The following is a 22,831-nucleotide window of genomic DNA, read 5'->3' as shown; positions in this document are numbered from 1 at the left end:
TACTCACTCTCTGAAAGAACTCTGCCTTTCACGCCAGAGCCCACTCTACTAGAGGCATTGGGGCCACTCTGGCTTTCATTGCAAATGTACCCCTTGACACCATTTGCAAAGCAGCTTCTTGGAGCTCTATTCACACTTTTACTCAGCATTACTGCATTGACACCCATTCCAAGGCAGATACCCAAGTGGGACAAGCGGTTCTAAGACATTTATTTGCTCATGACCCTTCTCACATCCCACCTCCTTCTTCAGGTACTGCTCGCTAATCTATGCACAGCATGTGATCTAAGCAGATTCCACAAGCCTCAGAAGGGATACATTACTCACCGTAATCGTATTTCTGATGCTTGTATCTGCTTAGATTCACATGCGACCCACCCTTCCTCCCCTCTGACAGAAGGCGCATGGTTGCTTGTAGTCTTACCTTTCTATCTATCTGCTTGGATTATCTGTACTCGCGCTACTCCTCATGCTACCTTATGTCGGAAGAAATACAATCTGAGGACCCTAGACGCGTGAGGGATCTTGGGTACAGTGGACGTCACACTAGGGATAGTATTACTGGCACGCCCCGTCAACATCCCTGGTCGAGTTTTGAAAACAACTGTAATACTCCGCAGCTTCCACTAGATGTCGGCCTATGCACAGCATGTGAATCTAAGCAGATACAAGCATCAGAAATACGATTACATGAGTAATGTATTATATATATATATATATATATATATATATATATATATATATATATATATATATATATATATATATATATATATATATATATATATATATATATATATATATATATATATATATATATATATATATATATATGCGCCCCTGCGCGGTTGTAACACTACAAAAAAAGTACAAATGTCATCTTTATTGTAGCAAAATACAGCACATAATTAAAACAGAGGTAAAGTCATTCCCCTAAAACAGACAGAAGGTGTACAAAAAGCACTCACCCCATGGGTGGAAAGTCACGCGTTCCGCCTGAATGCTCAGGCTTCCTCAGACTATTATTATACAAATGCGCGGTTTACATCTTAGCATTTAAAAGGGAGGTGCAATTCCAGAGCGTTCCCACTCGTACCGCATCACGTGAAAAAGCAGTCATGTGACCGCATCTATCATAATGATGGAAAACCTCACGTACATAATGACCTCCATATTGGGATTGGTCATATGTCTATTGAAACAGTATATTCCATAGGTAAATAGTCCTGTATAACGTACACAGTTCCACTATATAGTACAGGTGGTTACCGCGATGCTCGAACGATATTGGAGATGCTCGAAAATAACACTTTTTAAAATTATTCCTTAAACAATCATTGTATATCAGATGCACCAATGCGCCTATATGTCATAAACTGACTAAGAGCAGCTGAAATGGCCGCCATTATCCATACGCCCCCTCTAAGGGCAAGCACCTCTAAGCCTAGTGCGACGAGCAGAAAACAGCAGCAATGTTCTAAGTGGGCAAATGCCCATTCGCTACCAAACCTCTAAAATCCACGTAATCTATCAATGGCCAGTGCCATGTTAGCTCAGCAGCGTTAGTGTAATTCATATTAATAGACAAATCCTGTTGACATGCAAATAGCAATTCCTATGTCAAACATACAGTAGAAAAAAATTTAGCAGCATAATACAACTGTTAACTCATTTTTGTAAAAATACATACATTTCAGCATCAATGTTTAAACCATTTGGTTTCAGGGCATCAAATTTGCATAGGAGTGTGGCTTCCAGTTGCCCCAACCTCAATTCTCGGTTGCCTAATCTTTTGATAGGTGGTATATAGGCCAACCCTGTAAAAGATAGAAATCTAACATCGCCATTATATACCTCTTGGAAATGGCTAGTCAGAGGATAGGTTAAATCTCCATTTTTGATGGCTCTATAATGCTGGAGAATCCACATTTTAAGGGGTCCAATCGTCGAGCCCATATAATGAAGGCCACAAGTACATGTAATAGCATATACTACATATTTTGTAATGCAGGAAATTCTATGTTTGTATTTCCAACATTGGCCATTCACACTCCGAAAGGGGACCTTAGACACAGGATTACACAGTTTGCAATGGGCACATTTGTAAAAGCCAACTCTATTCATATTAGTCATCCTAATATTCTCAGCATGTTTAGTGACCACCATACCTGAGCATTCAGGCGGAACGCGTGACTCTTTCCACCCATGGGGTGAGTGCTTTTTGTACACCTTATGTCTGTTTTAGGGGAATGACTTTACCTCTGTTTTAATGATGTGCTGGATTTTGCTACAATAAAGATGACTTTTTAATAGCTAGGCCTTGTGTGCTGGGGTGCTTTTGTACTTGCCCACTGGGTGGTTTTTTGTAGTGTTAGAACCGCGCAGGGGAATGTGTTTTCTTCAGTGTTTAACGAATTTGGCTAAGTTTGTTTCCCCAGCACCAGCCACTACATGAGGGAGAGTGCCACCCTTTAAAATAAATAAATAAATAAATAAAATAATATATATCTGAGGCCTGTGGAATCTGCTTAGATCACATGCTGTGCATAGGCCGACATCTAGTGGAAGCCGCCGAGTATTAGTTTGTTTTTTGAAACCCGAAAATGGGCGTCGACACAGAGCGTGCCAGTAATACTATCCCTAGTGTGACGTCCACTGTACCCATGATCCCTCACGTGTCTAGGACCCTCGTATTGTTTTTTTCCGCCATGCTGGTCGGAAGCACTGAGCGGAGTTCCCTGACTTAGTCAGATTTTGCAAATATTGTTATATATTTCCCCGTTTATTCCACCTATACGTCGAGTCTACGAACATCGACACTCGACGCCGGATCGGAGAAAATTCAACCGTCGGACTACAGCGTCGGATTTGGGCCTCGGCAGTCCTCTGGACTCGGCCCTGCAAGTAGGGAGAGTGGGGGGTGGCACATATCCTACACTCTGATTAATATAGGTACATTACTTATATTCCTACACTCCCAGCCCGCTGCTACAGGGTGCGTATGGAGGGTACCCCTTTTCAATTTTGCCCCAAGTGCAATTGCAACTATCCTTGGGTTGACAGACACGCCACGTGTAACCTCTGCTTGCCGAGGGACCACCCCAAGGCGAATTGCAGAGCGTGCAATCGGTTTAAACCGAAGACCCTTAAGGACCGTTCGACAAAGCTTTGGGCCCACCACGCCAGGCGACAAGAGGCCATGGCCGCGGAGAGTGCCTTCAACGATGGCGGCGACGCCGTACTTATGGACGGCGAGGGCAATGTGGCGTCGATGGACAGCCAAGCGCAAGTCCCCGGCCTCGAAAGGTTGTCCGGCAGGGCAGCTATGGGGAAGACCCGCGGCGACACGAGCGCTACCCACACCACTTCCAGCAAACGAAGGTCCAACTGAGACTCGACGCGCTGGTCGAGTTCTCGGAAAGAGGCACGAAGAGAACGGTCCACCGAGTCAGTGTCCTCTGGGCGTTCGAGATTGCCGCATGACACCAGCCAACCCTCCACTGTTTCTAAGAGTGCCTTGCTCCCCTTAGTGACTGAGGTTCGGTCGTCCGAGGACGACGCCGACCTCTACCCCCAGGCCGCACTCAGGAGTCAGCGTCTGCAGGCAGCGCGATGGCTGCTACTAAATCCCTTACACTCTCTAGAGACAGGGACTCTACCCCCGAATTTCTGTGCCAGGCACCGAAAAGCTCTGATGGGGCCCAAAAATCGGGGAAACGCTCTTCCACCTGCGGGGAGGAGGGAAAACAATGAAGTAAGTAGTCCCAGCCTACTTCCACTCCTAAACTACATTCTTCTCCACCTAAAGAGATGGACAAGTCTCAGTCTCTTGTCCCTAAGGCCCCTGTTCAAACCAGTAGGTCTAGTCCGGATAAAACAGGGAAAGCACTCCAGGAAAGAGTTATTCCCAGTTCAAGGGAATGGTCCAGTGATGACATAGACTGAGTAATGTCAGGGATGTCCTCATTGGCAGATTTCTATGCCATAAACCCGGAACACTTTCTCTTATACCCCAGAAGGGTCAACTCCTTCAGGCTCCAAGGATCCAATACCCCCAAGTAAGAAGTTCCGCGGTGAAGCACCAACTTAGTCTTCAGACCCCTTCTATATACAGCCCTATTCTCAATATCAGGAAGATCCATCCTTTGGTGAGGATCCAGACGTGGGCATGTTCGAAGAACAAACTGGGACAGACTATTATGGGGATGATGAGGACCAAGAGGAGGAGGACGACCCAGATACATATAGGGTAGATTACCCGGTAGAGAAACAGCCCACGGTTACCGACTCCCCTGTCGACAACCAGCCTCTCCTGAATGAGGTCCTGTCCAGAGCGGCACAGCACTTCCACATTGACACCCAAGGTGCTCAGGAAGAGAGGGACTTTGCAGAGGAATTGGTGGGAGAAAAGAGACCTGTTGCTCAGGCCATCCCTGTCCTTAGGTCAATACAAAGGAGGATAGACTCTTCCCTTGTTAACCCCAATCTCACTCGGGCAGTAAACCCCAGAATTCAAAAGCTTTTCAGGGCAGCCCATTCTGACCCACTGTACATAAGGGGACATCTCAAACCGGACTCCCTGGTTGTTGCAAACACCCGTAAGAGGGCGGGAACACCCTAGTCATCGTCCGAAGCTCCCCCCGACAAGGAGAGCAAGAAGATTTATGGCTTGGGCAGGAAAGTAGCCTTCACTTCCGCCTACCAGGCAAGGATTGCCAACTCCACCACCCTGCTGGCTAGTTACAACTGCCACCAGTGGGAAGAAGTCGCGGCTCTCATAGACTCTGCCCCAGAACCCTTAAAAAGCCAATTGGCACGAGTTTTGGCAGAGGGGAGAGCCGTGTCGGGTTGTATTTTTAAAAGCAACCTTTGATGCCGCGGATAACGCTGGCAGATTAATTGCTGAAAGCACGGTCATCGAGAGGCATGCTTGGCTACGGCAGTCTGGTTTCAAGGCCGAGACCCAAGCATCATTGAAAGATGAGCCGGTGGAGCCAGATCTGTTTGGAAAGGCGGTTGAGGACGCGCTGAAGAATGCCAAGGACGAGTACGAGACACTTCAGTCCCTAGGGCAACTAACCAACAAACCCCCTAACCAGAGAGGGAATGGCAATTTTCGTCGGCCTCGTGGACAAAACTCCCAAAGAGGCTCATACTATTCCCAAGACCAGGGTACTACATGGAACACTAACCAGCAGTCTACCCAGAGTTATGGCAGGGGTAACAAAAGAGGTAGGGGTAGAGGCAGTCCCAATAAAGGAGGGGGCACGCCTCCACCAAAACAGTGATTCTCCGTTCAGGGTCCCTTCTCACGCATCCCCAGTAGGGGGACGCATTTCCATCTTCACCCAAGCTTGGGAAGGGATCACATCAGACAGATGGGTGCTGTCCGCAGGATACTGCATAGAACTCGTAGAGCGTCCCTGAAACCACCCTCCACGACAAAGAATACACTCCTTAGACCACCAGAAGATCCTACTCGAAGAGATCGAAAATGTTCTCGCAAAGGATGCGATGGAACTCGTACCGGGACACCAGGTAAACAAGGTCATTTATTCAATTTACTTCCTTGTGCCAAAAAAAATTTGACAATGCGCCCAGTATTGGACTTACGGCCTGCAAACAAGTATGTCAAGCCCCAAACATTTTGCATGACTACTCTCCAAGAGGTAATTGCCCTCCTAAAAAAGTGGGATTACATGGCAACATTGGATATGAAAGATGCCTTTTTTCATATTTCCATGTTCCCAGCGCACAGAAAATATCTGCGCTTCAAGGTGGACAGTCAGCACTACCAGTTCAAGGTACTGCCATTCGGGATAGCCTCGCCTCCAAGGGTATTCACCAAGGTACTGGCGGTGGCGGCGGCACACCTATGCAGGGAGGCAATCCCAGTGTACCCTTATCTGGATGACTGGCTCATCACGGGGGAAACCCCAGTAATTTGCAGAACAAACATTCAAAGAACTATCAACCTCCTCTTCGAATTGGGCTTCTCCATAAATGAGAAAAAATCAAGTCTGGTGCCCAGTGCCTCCAAGCGGTTCCTAGGAGCTGTTCTAAATACTCAAGAGGGGTTGGCTTTTCCTTCCGAGGAAAGAATTCGGAATATACTACTGCAAATTCCGCAATATCAAACCGGTCACCAGCTAACAGTACGCAAAGCAATGCGTTTGCTGGGCATGATGGCGTCATGTATTTACCTGGTCCCCCACGCGTGCCTGCGCATGCGTCCCATACAAGAATGGTTGGCGAAACTGTGGTCTCAGGCAAGTGGTCAGTGGGACGATCTAGTGGTCGTTTCGCCAACACTTGTACAAAGCCTCCACTGGTGGACAAGAGACAATCTATCCAAGGGGAAACCCTTTTACGATCCCGAGATACAGGCGGTAGTCACGACGGACGCATGCCTGACAGGACGGGGAGCTCGCCATCTCCACCACACAGCTCAGGGTCTATGGTCTCACACAGTGGCCAAGAATCACATCAACCTGCTGGAGCTTCTGGCAGTTTTCAGAGCACTTCAAGCGTTCGAGCCCCACCTACTGAACCTGTCGGTGCAGATCCGGACGGACAGCACGACAGCCATGTTCTACCTGAACAAGCAAGGAGGGACTCGTTCGCCAAATCTGTCCAGACTTGCCCAGAAAATTTGGATATGGGCACTCAGACGGAACATCTTTCTGTCATCTCAACATGTTCCAGGGGAACTCGATTCTCTAGCGGACGCTTTGAGCAGAGATCCCTTTCCGGAGGAACACGAATGGTGTCTACACAGAGAAATCGTAGAAGATCTCGTCTCTTGCTGGGGTTTCCCCACTATAGACCTATTCGCCACAAGCGAAAACAGTGCCCAGGATTCGCATCCAGGTTTCCCCAACCAGACTCCCTGGGGAAAGCCCTTTTGGATGAACTGGTCAGGAATGTTTGCGTACGCTTTTCCACCAGCTCCTCATCAGGAAGGTGAACAAGATGAACAGAGTCGATGACGCTCGTCCTAGTTGCTCCCATGTGGGCGGGACAACTGTGGTTTCCACACCTATGCAGACTTTCGTTGTGTGCGATCCCATCAGACTCCCGGGCTGGTACAATCTTTTGTCCCAGCACCAAGGTCAGAAGGTGCATCCTCTACCCAACTCCATGAACCTAGCAGCATGGCTCCTGAGGTCCTAGAGTTTGGACATCTCAATTTACCACAGAGATGTATGGACATCCTAAAAGAGTCTAGGAAACAGAACACGAGGCATTGCTACTTCGACAAATGGAAGAGATTTGTTATCTGGTGCCATAATAAACAAATCAACCCAGTTGATTGCACTCCTTCCACAATCGTGACATACATGCTCCACCTGCTGGACGCAGGTTTGGTTTTCAACTCACTAAAAGTACACCTGGCAGCGTACACCACCTCACATAGCAAGGTGTTGTGGTGGAAGGTACCCGTGGTTAAAGCCTTCATGAAGGGAGTAAAGAGACTTCATCCCCCTATATCTAACCCACCACCAGGATGGGACCTGAACATGGTGCTATCTAAACTCATGGGGCCCCCCATTCGAGCCCATGCATAAGACACGTCTCAAACACCTGACCTATAAGACTGCCTTCTTAGTAGCCATTACTTCCATAAGAAGGGTCAGTGAAATTCAGGCTCTGTCAGTGCAGGATCCTTTCTTTACTATTCATAAGGATAAGCTGGTTTTACGGACATACCCTAGGTTGTCACCTAAGTTTATTTCTAAATTATATGCAAACCAGTCCATCGGGCTTCCGGCTATCTTCCAAAACCCACAAAGCTCGGCTGAGGTTAAACTACACACCCTAGATGTGCATAGGGCGGTCCTTTACTACGTAAACAAGACCAGACCGCTTAGGAAAACAGATCAGCTGTTTGTCTCCGTAGCCACAGGCAAAGAGGGAGATCGCGTCTCTAAGGGTGCCATCTCCAAGTGGATTGTCAACTGTATCCAATTGTGTTACTCTTTCTGACACAACTTTGCCTTTTACGCCCAGAGCCCACTCGACAAGAGGCATTGGGGCCACTCTGGCTTTCATTGCAAATGTTCCCCTTGACACCATTTGCAAAGCAGCTACTTGGAGCTCTATTCAAACTTTTACTCAGCACTACTGCATTGACACCCATTCCAAGTGGGACAAGCGGTTCTAAGACATTTATTTGCTCATGACCCTTCTCAAATCCCACCTCCTAACACTGCTCGCTAATCTATGCACAGCATGTGATCTAAGCAGATTCCACTAGCCTCAGAAGGGATACATTACTCACCGTAATCGTATTTATGATGCTTGTATCTGCTTAGATTCACATGTGACCCACCCTTCCTCCCCTCTGAGAGAAGACGCATGGATGCTTGTAGTGTTATCTTATCTATCTTCTATCTGCTTGGATCATCTGTACTCAAGTACTTCTCATGCTACATCATGTCAGAAAAAATACAATCAGAGGGTCCTAGACGCGTGAGGGATCATGGGTACAGTGGACGTCACACTAGGGGATAGTATTACTGGCACGCCCTTGTCGACGCCCATTTTCGAGTTTCGAAAAACAAACTAATACTCCACAGCTTCCACTAGATGTCGGCCTATGCGCAGAATTGGAATCTAAGCAGATACAAGCATCAGAAATGCGCTTACGGTGAGTAATGTATCATGTGTGTGTAATATATATATATATATATATATATATATATATATATATGCTTTCAGTAATGCTTTGTTTTGCCTTCCTTTGTACTTAGCAGCATTTGTTAGTTAGCCCTAGACGGTCTATCAATTTCTTTTCAATAGGTCTTCTAGGCACATGGTATCGTGTATGAGCTGAGGCCATGCTTGCTTTACCAATATTATGAATTTTTATCCCTTTCTTAAACATGGATATTTATATTTAATATAGCAACCTTTGTAAATCGTCAGGCATTGGAGTGTGGTTGGACATCGACAAGGGTTCATACAAAGAGGGTATTGACATCATATATTTTACATGTTACGGGTTAGATGCAGGGTCGATGCCTGTTCTGTTAGAATGGTTTTCTGTTATTTTCCAGACATGAACCGCGAATCAGGTCACTTCGGGGACAGTGATGTACTGCGGAAGGTAAATGATAGTGTTTGTTCTGATACTTTTTTGTGTCTGGTTGCTCGTGAGAACAGGCCTTCAGCGGAACTGCCATGGAGCGGAAGCACCAGGGGAAGGGCATGGCTCTCTGTGAGTGGGGGCCAAACTGCAGCATTCGCAGGCAGGCTGTCTTGTTGGTATTCAGGTTGTCAGTATCTAAAATGGAGTCCTGATGCTTTCCAAAATGGTGTTCCTTGGTCTGTTACAGTACAGCATGATCAGTCCTGTGTGTCGATCAGTAGTCACCCCGTCACCTGGGCCCTGGTGATAGGGTGGCTCCTGACGAGCCACGAACCTCACATAGGTGGGGCATGTCAGGGTGCTGGGGGGTGGGGTAAGTTGCGCATGTGTTATCACAATTGATTCAGAGTTAAGTTCTGCATCAAGTAGTGCGTTTAACTGGGCGACTTTGGGGTTAATGAGTTTGCCATAGATGGTCTCTGTATCTTACTTCAGCCGTCACAATCTCCTGCCCACCAAACACGGCTCCACCGATGATAAAATGAGGCAAGGCCGTCAAGTGTGGTTCCACCCTTGGAGGCTGGTAAATATTGACCCCTTAGACCATCTGAAAGTCCACAATTAGACACCATTTTATACCTGGGATGCAAAAGTAAACTATAGTTGAGGCTCCACGAGTGCTTATATAAGCGAGTTTCCCAGGGGGTGACCATACTTACTGTCCCAGTAATGTAGGTTTATAGACCTGAAGAGAAGGCTGTACCGGGCGTTATGGGCCCTGAAGACAGAGTTAATGTCCCAAGTGAGGGCCTTTAACGAGATATGAGGGACCATAACGCCTGGTACGGCCCAAGCTGCAGGTATATAAAGCTATTGGAACACCATTAGTGTTTAATTAAAGTACCATACATGAGAAACGTTTAAAGTAGAAAAAAAGCAAAATGATACATATCTTTTAATGTATGCAAATATAGGGTTGAAATACTTAAATTACTTGCATGTCATTTAAAAATCTAAACTGTGTAATACAGCTGCTTTACCCATATTTATTATGCAGATGTAGTTTTTATTACTTACTGTGAGGTACTTGCATTTCTCCAGTGCCTTTCTAGCAATCTTCTGCAGCCCAACGTGTCTTTTCTTATAACATGGCTGTTTCAGTGCAGCCCACGGTACTGGTGGGTATTGGCAACTGAAAATGAAAGTTAAGTTTGCATCTTTGATGGGGCGGCCCACGCCAGGCATGCTGCAAACACACAGAAAGTTAACTGTTTCAGTTTTGTGTGTTGTGTTGAAATAAACTGCTGCCGCCTCGTAGGGAAGCTTTGCTTACATTTTTCCAAGCGTAATCTATCTGTGGGCTATACCAGTTCGTATAGCCCGCAGATTGACCTATCACGGCTGTCAAACACCCTCTAGGGTGTACTAATTTTCCATAGACCCCATTTCCTGACCCGGGATTTGATTAACACCCCTAAGAGCAGGAACTTGGGTCCATCAAGTTAGGGTCTGATATTCCCAGTGTGATTCCTTGTCCTACAATTTGAGAGGTGGGCCATTGCCTATTTTCAAGTTAACAAGACCGCCTAAAATTAGCCACTCGGGAGCATGTGCTACTTTCAGCATATCATCATCCTTAAAAAGTGAAAGGCTAGATTTTATTATAGGGCATTTGAAGGAAATTACAGAAATTGATTACCTGGATAGATTAATCTCCAATTCTTTGTCTGCTATGCTGGGCCCAGATTAGTGAGGGGAGTAGCTAAGACCTCTTGATGGTCAATTATATGTAAATCAGAATGCTACACCATGGCTTAAAAAGAATTTCTTGAAAGATTAAGAACAAATTCCACTACATGAACAGCTGTTATCAGTGCTTCGGGGGGAATACCAACTCGAGACATTTGCCAGGCTGCAGTCTGGTTTTCACTGTTTTCGTTAAGAAACAATTGTCCTAGACACACTGTTACAGACATTTGCTTTGGCAGATTTGGCTTGCAAAATTACCTTGGATAAAATTGATGGGAGCTTGCTCGATTTCAATCAAAAGATTTATCTGTGATTGCCATACATTTTAACATGCCTCTGTGTGGGTGCAAAAGTGCATTTTGCAAGTTACTAGCCAGCCATAAGTCACTTGCCACATCTATTCTATAAATACAGGCAGTAAAGCATTTTTTACTCACCAAGAGTCCAAGATCACTAGCCAAGGGCTACCTGTGGGTAAACGCTTTGCACCCTGCTGTATGTGCTTTGGTTCTTTTCACAACAAATATTTGGAAAAAAATGGATGTCTTGTAGTAATGATTTCCTAATCTCGTCACATAAATCATGATAAATGAGATTGATTTGCCAGATATTCATGGTTTTGTGAAACAAACCAATGTCATCTTTTCTTTCAGGCGCAGGTTTGATCTTCAGAATCCTTCCAGAATGGATCGCAATGTGGAGATGTTCATGAACATAGAAAGAACACTAGTGCAGGTACATGACATGACAACAGTTCAACCCATGAACATATTTGCTTTGGCAGATTTACTAACCACAAGACACTGTTGCTTAGTCAGCCATTTCATTTTATCTATTGCTTTTGGGTTACAAGATGGTTTTTATTTTTGCTGCTTTCCCTCACTAAGCATATATGTAACCTTATTTTTTGTTTTACGCCTCTCAATTTTATGAGGCAATGTAAGCCTTTTTACTTTGCCTTGCTAACGCTATCAGTTCCTATGGTTCTCAGTGCAGGAGGACACTGTTCTCAATTGTGAGATTCACTGTTAGTTACACTATGCTCTTTACGTTGGTGAGATTGGGATATTTTCTGTCCCTCTATCTTTATCTGCAACTTTGTGGTTACATGCAGGATTTATCTAAAAATCACGGGTGGCAGCAGATCTTTGTACTTTTGAATTGTTTTGTGCACTCTGGCATTTTACTGTGTGTAATGCCTTTTACAGTATCCTATTCTAATGGCTGTACCACAATCTTTTTGCCTGTCTTTTGGCCATCTTGTTCTTTGGTCTTCTTGCTGCCCTCTATGGGTCAGATTCGCCATGTATTGAAAGCCCCTTCCCTGTGGAAAGCTTTAGCTTTCCTGGGCAAAGCAACACTGGGTGTTTGTGGCCGGATGTTGGGGCTAGGACAGCCTGGTCTAGTCCTCATCCATGCCAAAGTGTCTGCTGCTGGTCAAATGTGGTGATCTGAGGCTGTCCATGATTGGATAGCCCATGCCAGTTTGAATAGTGCAGATAATTAACACTGGTGGCCTCAGGGGCGACTCAAGCTTCAATCCTGGATGAAAGGAGGACTATTAAGAAAGGAAGAAGGCAATGTGCGCGGAATCGCACAGTGTACAACTTTGAATCTAAATATGTGCATACAATACCCAAGACTCGTGTATACTAAAACCCAGGAGTACAAATAGAGTGAAACAATAATACCAATATATGAAAAGGGATGTGGGGTAAGCACTTAGAACCTCCTTATGACTGAAAGGAAAGTCGGCAAACTCCTTACCCACTATGCTATTACAGATACTGACAGCGCTAAGCCCACATAGAGGGCAAGCAAGGACAGGATCTGTGAGCTGACACTCTGGATGATACTGAATAAGGAACTTCGAAACAGTACTCACGAGGACCGGAAAAGACCACTTGAATGTCAGTAAACTCACGAACCCAGTTGATCAAACAGGGACCCTGAAGGCTATAACAGCAATGGGTGGAGGAAACTAAATACATAAGACCCTAGTCAAGGGGCAAGTAGGAATAGTGCTTATAAAATAGTGAGGAAAACAAAAGGGCATTCACACTGGGACTAGTTACAACAACACCCACACCTAATAATCAATGGGAAATAAATGCAGAAGTGCAATGGAAAACATGGAATGGATCCCAATAGAAAGTAAGGATCAGGAGCAGGGAAAATGATATCACAAAAGGAAACCTTAAGGCAGGAAGCTAAATCTATAAAGGGAAAGACTAATACATCAAGTTTTTCAGTAGCAAAGGACAGCATCAAAGAAACGGAGAACAAAGGCAAATTAGGCAGCATCAAAGGGTAAAGCACAGAGAAAGGCTGCCTGCAGACAGAGGAAGACAGAAAGGGAAATCCAGAAAGCAGAAATCAATTAAGCACATAAATCCGAAATCCAGGGCAGAGGAACAAGAAATAGGAACTAGGCACAACAGGAACACTGCAACAATGACCAGCGCTGGACTGAAGCAAACTGAGGCTTTTAAAGCTGCTAAACGAGCACACCCCTCAGGTGTGTCGCCTGCTGCACCTGCAGCCACAGGTGTTGCCTATCCTCCACCCAGCCTTGTCCTGCAAGGGAGGAGGTGAAGCAGTGAGCCAGGCATTCTGGGAAGCAGTCATTTGATTAAAGTAGCATGCTGGCTGCCAAAAACCTGGAATGGATCCGGAAGGGAAGTAACTTGGAAAATAAGGTTTAAGCGCTCCCAATTCATCAGAACACTGTAGCATAAGGTTCGGAGGAAATGTCCAGTAGGGAATAAACCCCAAAACATGCCCCCAAGTGGCAGGAACGGGAGCGAAGGGAGCGAGCCGTGACACTATACCCCCTCCCACGGCCAACTCCAGGCGGCCGTTACCCGCACAAAACATCTTCCTTCCATGATGGGAGCGCTTTGTCTTTGGAGGTGGCACTGACGGAAACGATGACCCACGGGCAGAAGCAGAGGGACTGGAATGAATAGAATCAGGCCGCAGTCTAGAAGAGCCATAGGCAGGTTTTCGGTGAGGAAGAGACTCATGGGCCGAACAAAGGCATGAAGGACTTGCAGGACCCGAAGCAGAATTGGAAGGTCCAGGAAGCTCAGTCTCTGGGAGCGAACACTCATACATCATTGAGGAGGGAGGCAGGCTGGTGCAACATGCTTTGGACAATGGTAGATGCTCTGGTAGCCTCCCTGCTGAGAGCAGACACACAGGAGGTGAGAAAATAGCAGGTTTCAGGAAATGTTCATGTTCAGAAAAAGAAGTTGGCGACCGAGGTAGAGGTTTGGATCTTCTCTCACCATTCATCTGGTTAAAGGCCTGTGGTTAAGGGTGACCAAGGTTCGACTGCATCTGTCCCACGCCTTGGGGGCCTGGAAGTCCAATGGGTTGTACGAGGCTGGCACTCCTGGTGTCAGTCATGTAGCCACCTTGTTGCACGTGGGATACAACCGCAGGGACGTTTGGCATACCGATAGGAGTGATAGACGCAGTACTTGGTACATCAGGTACACTCGCAGCAGGAGCAATAGCAGGCACATCTTGAACTGCAGCAGTCATACCCTTCCTTTGGCTACTAGCACCCGGATGGTGCAGCATTTGGGGGGGCCGTGCCCGTCCCCTCCCTCAGGCTCATGTGGGATCCGTCAACAAAAAGGCTGTCAAGCGGCTGATCCAAACTGGCCCCCAAATGTGAACCGTCCAGCCCGTTATCCTGGTTGGCTACTTGTTCGGTGTCTGGGCCATGGCGGATGGTATCCGTCTCCCTCTCGTAACACTCCAGGCAAATCCAACGGCCTTGCATGTAAGGCCCTCCCGAGTCGTGATCCAGCTTGATGTTTCTGGCAGAAGTCTCAGACTCAGATGTTGCATATGCGGGAGGTGCTGATTCTACAGTCAAGCAGTTGGGAGAATCAATTTGTGTAAAAGGCTGACCTTCTGGTGATCCTCCTGAAGCATAAGAAGGGCAGGTTGGACGTTCATCCGTAATAAATGGTTGGGATTCAGGAGGTAACTCTGAAGTAGATGAATCTGCAACATGATCAGACAGAGTAGACCGGCACACCTCCGATATTGGCAGCGATGCTGAGCAGGATACAGGTCTTACATGAACTGAAGCCAAATTAGCAGTAGGCTCTGGGACCGGAGACGGGCACTCAGGATGTGCTACCGGAGGCTCCATGGCTGAAGGAAAATCCGCTGGATGAGTCACTGTAGTCGAAAACAGGCATGCCAGAGGAAATTCAGAGGCTGAGGGCATGCAAGCTGGAGCCGTCTCGTTAGCTGAAGACAAACTTGTCAAGGTCTTTGGCTCTGACCACGTACATGGTGAAGGCTCTTGAGTGACTGGCAGACATAGCAATTGTTCATTGATTGAAGACACGTTTGACAACGATGACTGCAGAGCCGTGGACTGGATAATCGAAGAGTCAATAGTTGTAGGAGGACAGACTGAAGTCCCAGAAGTCGACAGGCACATTTGTGGCTCAGGAATGGAAAGCACCTTTAGGGCGGTTGACTCCTTGGCACCAGTAACCAAAGACTGAGCTGTACCCATGCCGCCCCTCTCCTAAGTGGATGACAGAGTCTCTTCCTTTTGTAGAAGTCAAAATCAACCAGAGGAATCACCATAGTAAAGTCTCTGTTAATCAGGATTTCATCAAATGTCCATTCCTCTGTCTTAGCTTCTGAAAGTGGCATATTAACAATTGACAGTTCAGGAATTGCCTGCCAGGTCTTTGGTTCAGTATACTGTGGAATGAGTCCATCAAAACATGAATTTTGTACTTTCTTTGACTGTTCATTGTGACAAAAAATGGCAGAAGAAGGAGCGAACACAGAGGTAGCATTGTTTTCCACATCAGCTTGAATGTCTACTTCAGTCTGAGCAGCTAGATCAAGGGCAGAACCTAAGCCTACAGTAGTGACTGATTCTGTGTATGCCACCATTGTGGATTGTGTTTGGGAATCAGAAGCATGTATGTGTTCAAGCTCAGAATTATGACAGACTGCTACACAGGAAATCTTGGGTAAAGGAGTGGCTTGTAAATCTTCATCTAACGGCAATTCCTGACAAACGGTAGAACAATTGTCAGAACCTGTGCCCTGAATAAGTGCTGTGCTAGAAAGAGGACTTTCACTCCCAATAGATTTTTCATATTGACAAGTATCATGACCTACAAAAACCTCCGCACTCGTGGATTGAACAGTATTCACTTCATCAACGGATAAAGTTTGAGGTGTATTCAGAAAAGACCGTAAGGTTTTATTCTCCTCTAGTAAAGTAATGTATTCTTGTTTAACTCCTGAAGTTCAGCTTTTAGCATGTCCCGCCTTAACTGTACATCCCTATCAGTAGGCACAGGGGAAGGCATGGTAGCATCAGGGCTGGATTCTGCCCTAGCCATCCGGATGTGCACTGATTGTACATTGTCATTTACTGCTTGCAGGTTTTGTGATCTACACTCTCTTACCGCCTTGGTCTGTGTTACCCTTAAGCAGACTACTGACATCAGACCTCTTGACATTAGGGACTACAGTAAGTACTTGTGCAAAGGAGTAAGCAGTAGACTGAGGGCTGAAAACAGAAGATATGCAATGAACCCCTCCATTCTTTATGTTTGAATCATAAAACTGTTCAATCTGAGGTAAAGCACAACCGGAATCATGGGGTTCAACAACAGACGTACTTGTGTGTAGTAAATCTAACAGTGTGTTGTTTTCCGCTGCTAAGGCTTGTGCGGACATAGAATCTGGATCAAAATTAAAGACAGAACTAGGATCAGGCAATGTACGATGGGCCATCCTGTGAGTAAAATACTTTGCATGTAAATACCCATTTGTAACAAGGAGTTCATTTAAGTCAGAATCAATGATTTGATTGTCACAGGTAAACTTAAGGGAAGCTTTCTGTACAAACTTGTTAGTGGCCTTGCTGCCTTTCTTTCTTAAACTGGCCATATTCAAACGGGAATAACGGCTGGTTATTCTGTTAAGAAAGGAAGAAGGCAATGTGCGCGGAATCGCACAGTGTACAACTTTGAATCTAAATATGTGCATACAATACCCAATATGTGTATACTAAACCCAGGAGTACAAATAGAGTGAAACAATAATACCAATATATGAAAAGGGATGTGGGGTAAGCACTTAGAACCTCCTTATGACTGAAAGGAAAGTCGGCAAACTCCTTACCCACTATGCTATTACAGATACTGACAGCGCTAAGCCCACATAGAGGGCAAGCAAGGACAGGATCTGTGAGCTGACACTCTGGATGATACTGAATAAGGAACTTCGAAACAGTACTCACGAGGACCGGAAAAGACCACTTGAATGTCAGTAAACTCACGCACCCAGTTGATCAAACAGGGACCCTGAAGGCTATAACAGCAATGGGTGGAGGAAACTAAATACATAAGACCCTAGTCAAGGGGCAAGTAGGAATAGTGATTATAAAATAGTGAGGAAAACAAAAGGGCATTCACACTGGGACTAGTTACAACAACACCCACACCTAATAATCAATGGGAAATAAATGCAGAAGTGCAATGGAAAACATGGAATGGATCCCAATAGAAAGTAAGGATCAGGAGCAGGGAAAATGATATCACAAAAGGAAACCTTAAGGCAGGAAGCTAAATCTATAAAGGGAAAGACTAATACATCAAGTTTTTCAGTAGCAAAGGACAGCATCAAAGAAACAGAGAACACAGGCAAATTAGGCAGCATCAAAGGGTAAAGCACAGAGAAAGGCTGCCTGCAGACAGAGGAAGACAGAAAGGGAAATCCAGAAAGCAGAAATCAATTAAGCACATAAATCCAGGGCAGAGGAACAAGAAACAGGAACTAGGAACTAGGCACAAAAGCTAAGAACAAGGAACAAGGGACCAGTCACAACAAACACTGCAACAATGACCAGCGCTGGACCGAAGCAAACTGAGGCTTTTAAAGCTGATAAACGAGCACACCCCTCAGGTGTGCCGCCTGCTTCACCTGCAGCCACAGGTGTTGCCTATCCTCCACCCAGCCTTGTCCTGCAAGGGAGGAGGTGAAGCAGTGAGCCAGGCATTCTGGGAAGCATAGTCATTTGATTAAAGTAGCATGCTGGCTGCCAAAAACCTGGCATGGATCCGGAAGGGAAGTAACTTGGAAAATAAGGTTTTAGCGCTCCCAATTCATCAGAACACTGTAGCATAAGGTTCGGAGGAAATGTCCAGTAGGGAATAAACCCCAAAACATGCCCCCAAGTGGCAGGAACGGGAGCGAGCCGTGACACTATTCAACTGATAAGTAAATGTCAACAATCCTAGAACGAGGGGCCATTCTGCTGAAGACCTGGAACTCCTTGTTGCAGCCAACCAGCATGGTCTTAAACTGTCCTGTCAAAGCCCAGCTTCTTTCACCACCTGAAGGCCTTCTTCAGTGTTTCAACCCCTGAACCATTTGGGAAATATTCTCCACCCCTGCTCGAGGAGATTGCCTTTGGACATTGTTGGAAATGTCTCCTACCCATTCTTTGGTCTGTCAAGCTTCCTCGTTTGCTACCTTACTGCATCGGTCACCATCCTGAGTTCAGACCCGAGACTCCCTGGACACTTTGCCTCCCCCTGCAGTTGCAGCTCTCCAGCTCAGAGTGGGGTCTTGCAGGACTAGATTCTGTTCCACAATGAGGCTGATCTACTATGGTTTGCTTCAAGTGGCCAATGCTGTTCTCTCCCTGCATCGTTTCTTGGGGGTCCTCTGCGGGTTATCAACAACGGTTGTCCTTTCTTAATCGTGTCCAGATCCAGTTGTACAGTCTCAGGAACAGTCATGCCAGAGCGTAGAGCTGCGTATCAGAGGGACCTAAATCCTGACACCGAAGTCACATCTGCACCAAAGACCTCGGCCTCCTTCAACATACCAAGACGGAGCAGAGGGGTTTTTGGAGCTACCAAAGTGGTGCCTGCGTGAATATGAATGAGTACCGGGGGTGTGAGTAACCCTACCTATATCCATAGGGTTAACTGGGCTGCAGAGTTCTTAGCCTACCTCTCCCTACACTGATGGTGATTGGTGGAATTTATTGTCAAGGATCCTCCCTTTTGCTTCCCCCAAGTTGGTTGCTTTGAGAGAGGACTTGCTAAGAACTTCTTCAATTGTTCTTTTCCTTTCAAACAGTTAAAAAATCCCTTTGGTTTTGACTATTATTCAGACTCTTAAGTCTTAAGACTTCTAGTCTTCTGAAGCGACTTGCTTTAGAATCCGTGACACTTAAGGGCACTAGTATCATTGATCTTGGCTATGGAACGCCTTATATTGATACATTGCGTTCTTTCCTCCATCCTTGTGGGCGTTCCCAAACATGGGGACGGTACTGTAACCTTTGGCAGTGAAGAATATAGCTTCCCCTTTGAATTTAGTATAGCATGCAGGGACATAGCCTTGGGAATGGGAATGCCCTGCCTTCCAGCTACTCACCCCAGTCCCTTTTTGTGCATGGACGGTGTCAGACCTGGCAGCCAGTGCTGAGACTTTTTTTTTTTTTAAGCTTTCCGCTTGCTCCCAGTTTTGTTTTTTCCATCAACTTCCCTTTGGTACCTGCCTGCCACAGTGCATGTCAGCTGCTGGAGGATTCGCAAGATGTGCCTCATTCGACTGCTCGTTCCCGGCCTCAGACCCCCATGCACTCTCTTCAGTGTTTGCGGCCTGACCACCGCCGGGACACATGTTCAGCTTGCAGCGCTCTTGGTCAAAGGGCATTAAAGAATCTGTTGTGGCAGTGAAGGGAGATCTTCCACACTTCTCCGCCCCACCTTAAGAACTTTGTGCCCAGGACCTCTCGTCAAGACAAGGTAGGCCCTCTGTTCAGCAGGGCTCCTCAGCCCGGTGACTCCTTCCCCGTGGTTCCAACGGATAGAGGTTCTTCGTATTCAGGTTCTGCCAGGCCTGAGGCCGCCAAGGCTACCGGCTCCCAAGCGGAGGAGCTCAGGTCTCTTCCGGGAGCAGACCCAAGGTCATCCAGGCAAGCTGAGGGGCGAGGGTGTTTGGGGGGGGGGGGGCCCTTGCCATGTTGTCCTTGGAAGGGTGCTCAAAGTTCGTCCCCTTCTTCAAACACAAGGGGTATGGGATAGTAGAGTGCCACCTCCTAAGTCTGTCCTCGGCTTCAACCAGCACAGCTACAGGCCAGCCGGCCGAGGGCTCAGCACCTATCAGAGGTATCTTGGAGGTATACGCTTATGCTTCTGGTGCAGGACCCAAGCTGTGACCTTCCATGGCTCTGTGCTTTTGCACCCTCCTGCCAAACAAGGCTTCAAAATGGCAGAGGCACGTGGCGGAGTCTGCCAGGCTGGCGGCCATCCTGGATCTAACTATGGGCCTGCCCATGCTTTCACCCATTAAATGGACTTAGCGTGATGATCCCAATCCCCTTCCCTCTGGAAACGGCAGCGGATTGTACGGTACAGACATTGGGTTATCTCAAGGATGCATCGACCCAGTGCAGCGTTTCGGCTACATGCCTCGGGTGCTTTGACCAGGAGCGGAGGGGGCAGCGCCTTGGAGGGCTGGGCCCCTAGGAACCCGCCAGCTTGCGAGGACCGCTTAAAGTGCTTCCTCTTCCTCATGTATTCCCCTCGGATGAAGGGGCTCGTGAAGGAAGTCGTGAAGGTCATTCTGCCGGTGGCACCTCCCCGGCCCCCTCTGGATAGGCCTCCTTTTTCTCTGGCACTGCCGGTTCCAGTGCTGGTCCCTCCCTGGTCGAGGCCCTACCGGTTGTTCAGACCCCTCCTCCTTTATCACCAACGCCTGTCCCCTCAACAGCCGTTGAACCTGTCTTCGGCACCGGACTGGGGGGTGGAGGGAACCCCATTGGCACCTGTGTCCCAGGGCCCGGATTCCCCTCAGTCTGTGAAAAAGGGTAGGGGAGGGGGGTGGGTATGACGACTGACACACCCAGGACTATGAACCCTCGCCATCCGTTAAGGCCTTTCATGACTGCCTTCAGTGCCTGGCAGAGTTCGTGGGGTCCCTCTCTCTGCCTGAGGAAGCCCCCCAGTTGTCAGGAGTGGTAGCAGACGTCTTGGGTAAGTGTACCATGATCCGGTCTGGCATTCCTCTTCAGAAGGATGCGCTGCAGGTGGCACGAAAGTATGGGAGAAGCCCAGGGCCAACACCCAGTTGAATAAATTGGACAGCAGGTTTAGGCTGACAGACGGGGAGCCAATCCTCCTGGCCTCCCACCCGCAGTCTCATTCTTCAGGGGTGGCTGTGGCCTCCTTGTATTCTAAACCATTGTCTTTGTTTTCTTCCTCCACAAAGTGCAGTTATTCCATCCCAGGACTCCATCTGCGGCAAGTCAAGGCAGACGCACTCTGGGCTGCAGCTAACCAGAATCTCTGGTAGGAGCTCGGAATGTCTGCCCGACCTCCCTTCAGACTAGCAAGCCTTCAAGGCTGGTCTGGTAGATACCCGGGACATTGAGCTGGACCTCATGGACTCTTCGGTCCCGCACAACGGCATAGCCAGCAGAGGGCTGTGCCTTGGTTTGGAGTTGTGAAGGGCGGCGTGGATTCCTTACACTAAGTTTTCAATTGATGTGCTGGAGCGGATTATGGATCTGCCCTTTGAGGGCGTGAAACTTTTAAATTCGTCAGCCGATGACGAGTTGACAAAGAAGAAAATCTCCACTTGAACTGCCTAGTCCTTGGCCATCCTGGCAAACCCTGGACAGAAATCCTTCCCGATGTCCCAGGGCAGAACTGGTAATAAGGCCCACGCTTTCTCTGGCTTCAAGCTGTTCTGGGACTGCAGTACAAAGAAGCCCGACGGGTGGCCCAGCGACAACAGGAGGAAGCAGCAGAGGACGTTGTGCTGATTTCTGCTCCCTCTCCTCTGCCCCCGCTTCTGATGCCAAGAAGCAGTGACGTCTAGGTCGGGTAACACAGCTCGCCTCTGGTGGGCTGTTTGGCTCTTTATTAGGACACCTGGAAGCGTCTTTTCAGCAACCCGTGGATCCTGTTTGTAGTCTCCACTGGCTTCAGTCTTCCTCGACCATTCTCTCTTGTCAGATTGGGTCCCTGTCTCTTTTATGGGAGGTCCTTTTGCTCTTGGAGATGCAGGCAACAGAACTGGTTCCTCTTGTATGCAGGGGCTTTGCGTACTATTCCAGGATTGTTAAAGTACCCAAGAACAATCGGGCTGTCCTGGATCTGTCATTCCTAATCTGTCTTTACCACTGGAACGCTTCCAGATGATTATTCCTGTGCACATAGCTGGGTCTCTGTGTGCAGGGGACTGGATGTGTTCCCTGGACTTCATGGATGCCTACCTGCATGTTCCCATCTACCAACCGCATCAGAGGTTGCTGCGGTCCACGGTTGTTATATCACTTTCAGTATGAGGTGCTGCCTTTTGGCCTGAACTCTGCCCCTCGTGTCTTCACAAAGTTAATCTCTGCCTGGAGGGCCATCATCTGGAGCCTTGTTTGGACTAGTGTCTGGTGAGGGCGGTTTCAGCCGAAGAGGTGGTACACTCCTGCCAGAGATTGGCGGATATCCTTCATCAGCTGTGGTTCTCCCCCAACCAGAGTAAGTCTCAGTTGTGCCCATCTCAGGAACTGGTCTTCCTAGGCGTGCGTTGGAAAACTACTGGTCAGCGAGTGTTCCTTGCGCCTCAAAGGCTTCTGTCCCTTTGCAAGGCGGTGGGCCACTTTCTGGCCAACACGACCACCTCGGCATGGTGGTTACAGCACATTCTGGGCCCAATGGCGGCCTCTGTTCTTGCTGTACAGCAAGCTCGCCTCAAGATGAGGGGCCGCCAGCTCCACCTGGCGGCCAATTGGGATCAGGAGACGGGTCTGTCGGACAAGTTCCCAATACCACCGCTCCTACTGCTTGATCTCGCTGGTGGCCGATGGATGACAATGTTTCAGTGGGAGCCCCCTTCACCCAGCTGGAACCTAACCTTGTGGTGACAACACTCCTCCCTTTTGGGCTGAGGGTCTACTCTGGAGGGCTATGG

The 22,831-nt window shown here is 47.5% G+C and overlaps 1 protein-coding gene across 2 annotated transcripts in view; it reads left to right on the top strand.

The window, feature by feature from the left end:
- Nucleotides 1-22,831, top strand: part of SMARCC1 (SWI/SNF related BAF chromatin remodeling complex subunit C1) — a 1,286,593-nt gene that overhangs the window by 163,251 nt on the left and 1,100,511 nt on the right. For both annotated transcript variants that reach the window (XM_069645843.1, XM_069645841.1), the window contains exon 4: nucleotides 11,494-11,575. In XM_069645843.1, the coding sequence (XP_069501944.1) occupies nucleotides 11,494-11,575 (82 nt within the window). The remainder of the gene's footprint in view (nucleotides 1-11,493; nucleotides 11,576-22,831) is intronic.

The sequence above is a fragment of the Ambystoma mexicanum genome, chromosome 2p, assembly GCF_040938575.1.
Source record: "Ambystoma mexicanum isolate Mex_15411 chromosome 2p, UKY_AmexF1_1, whole genome shotgun sequence".
Classification (NCBI taxonomy): domain Eukaryota; kingdom Metazoa; phylum Chordata; class Amphibia; order Caudata; family Ambystomatidae; genus Ambystoma; species Ambystoma mexicanum.
Note: the sequence above shows the minus strand (reverse complement) of the source record. Positions and strands in the feature narration are given on the sequence as shown.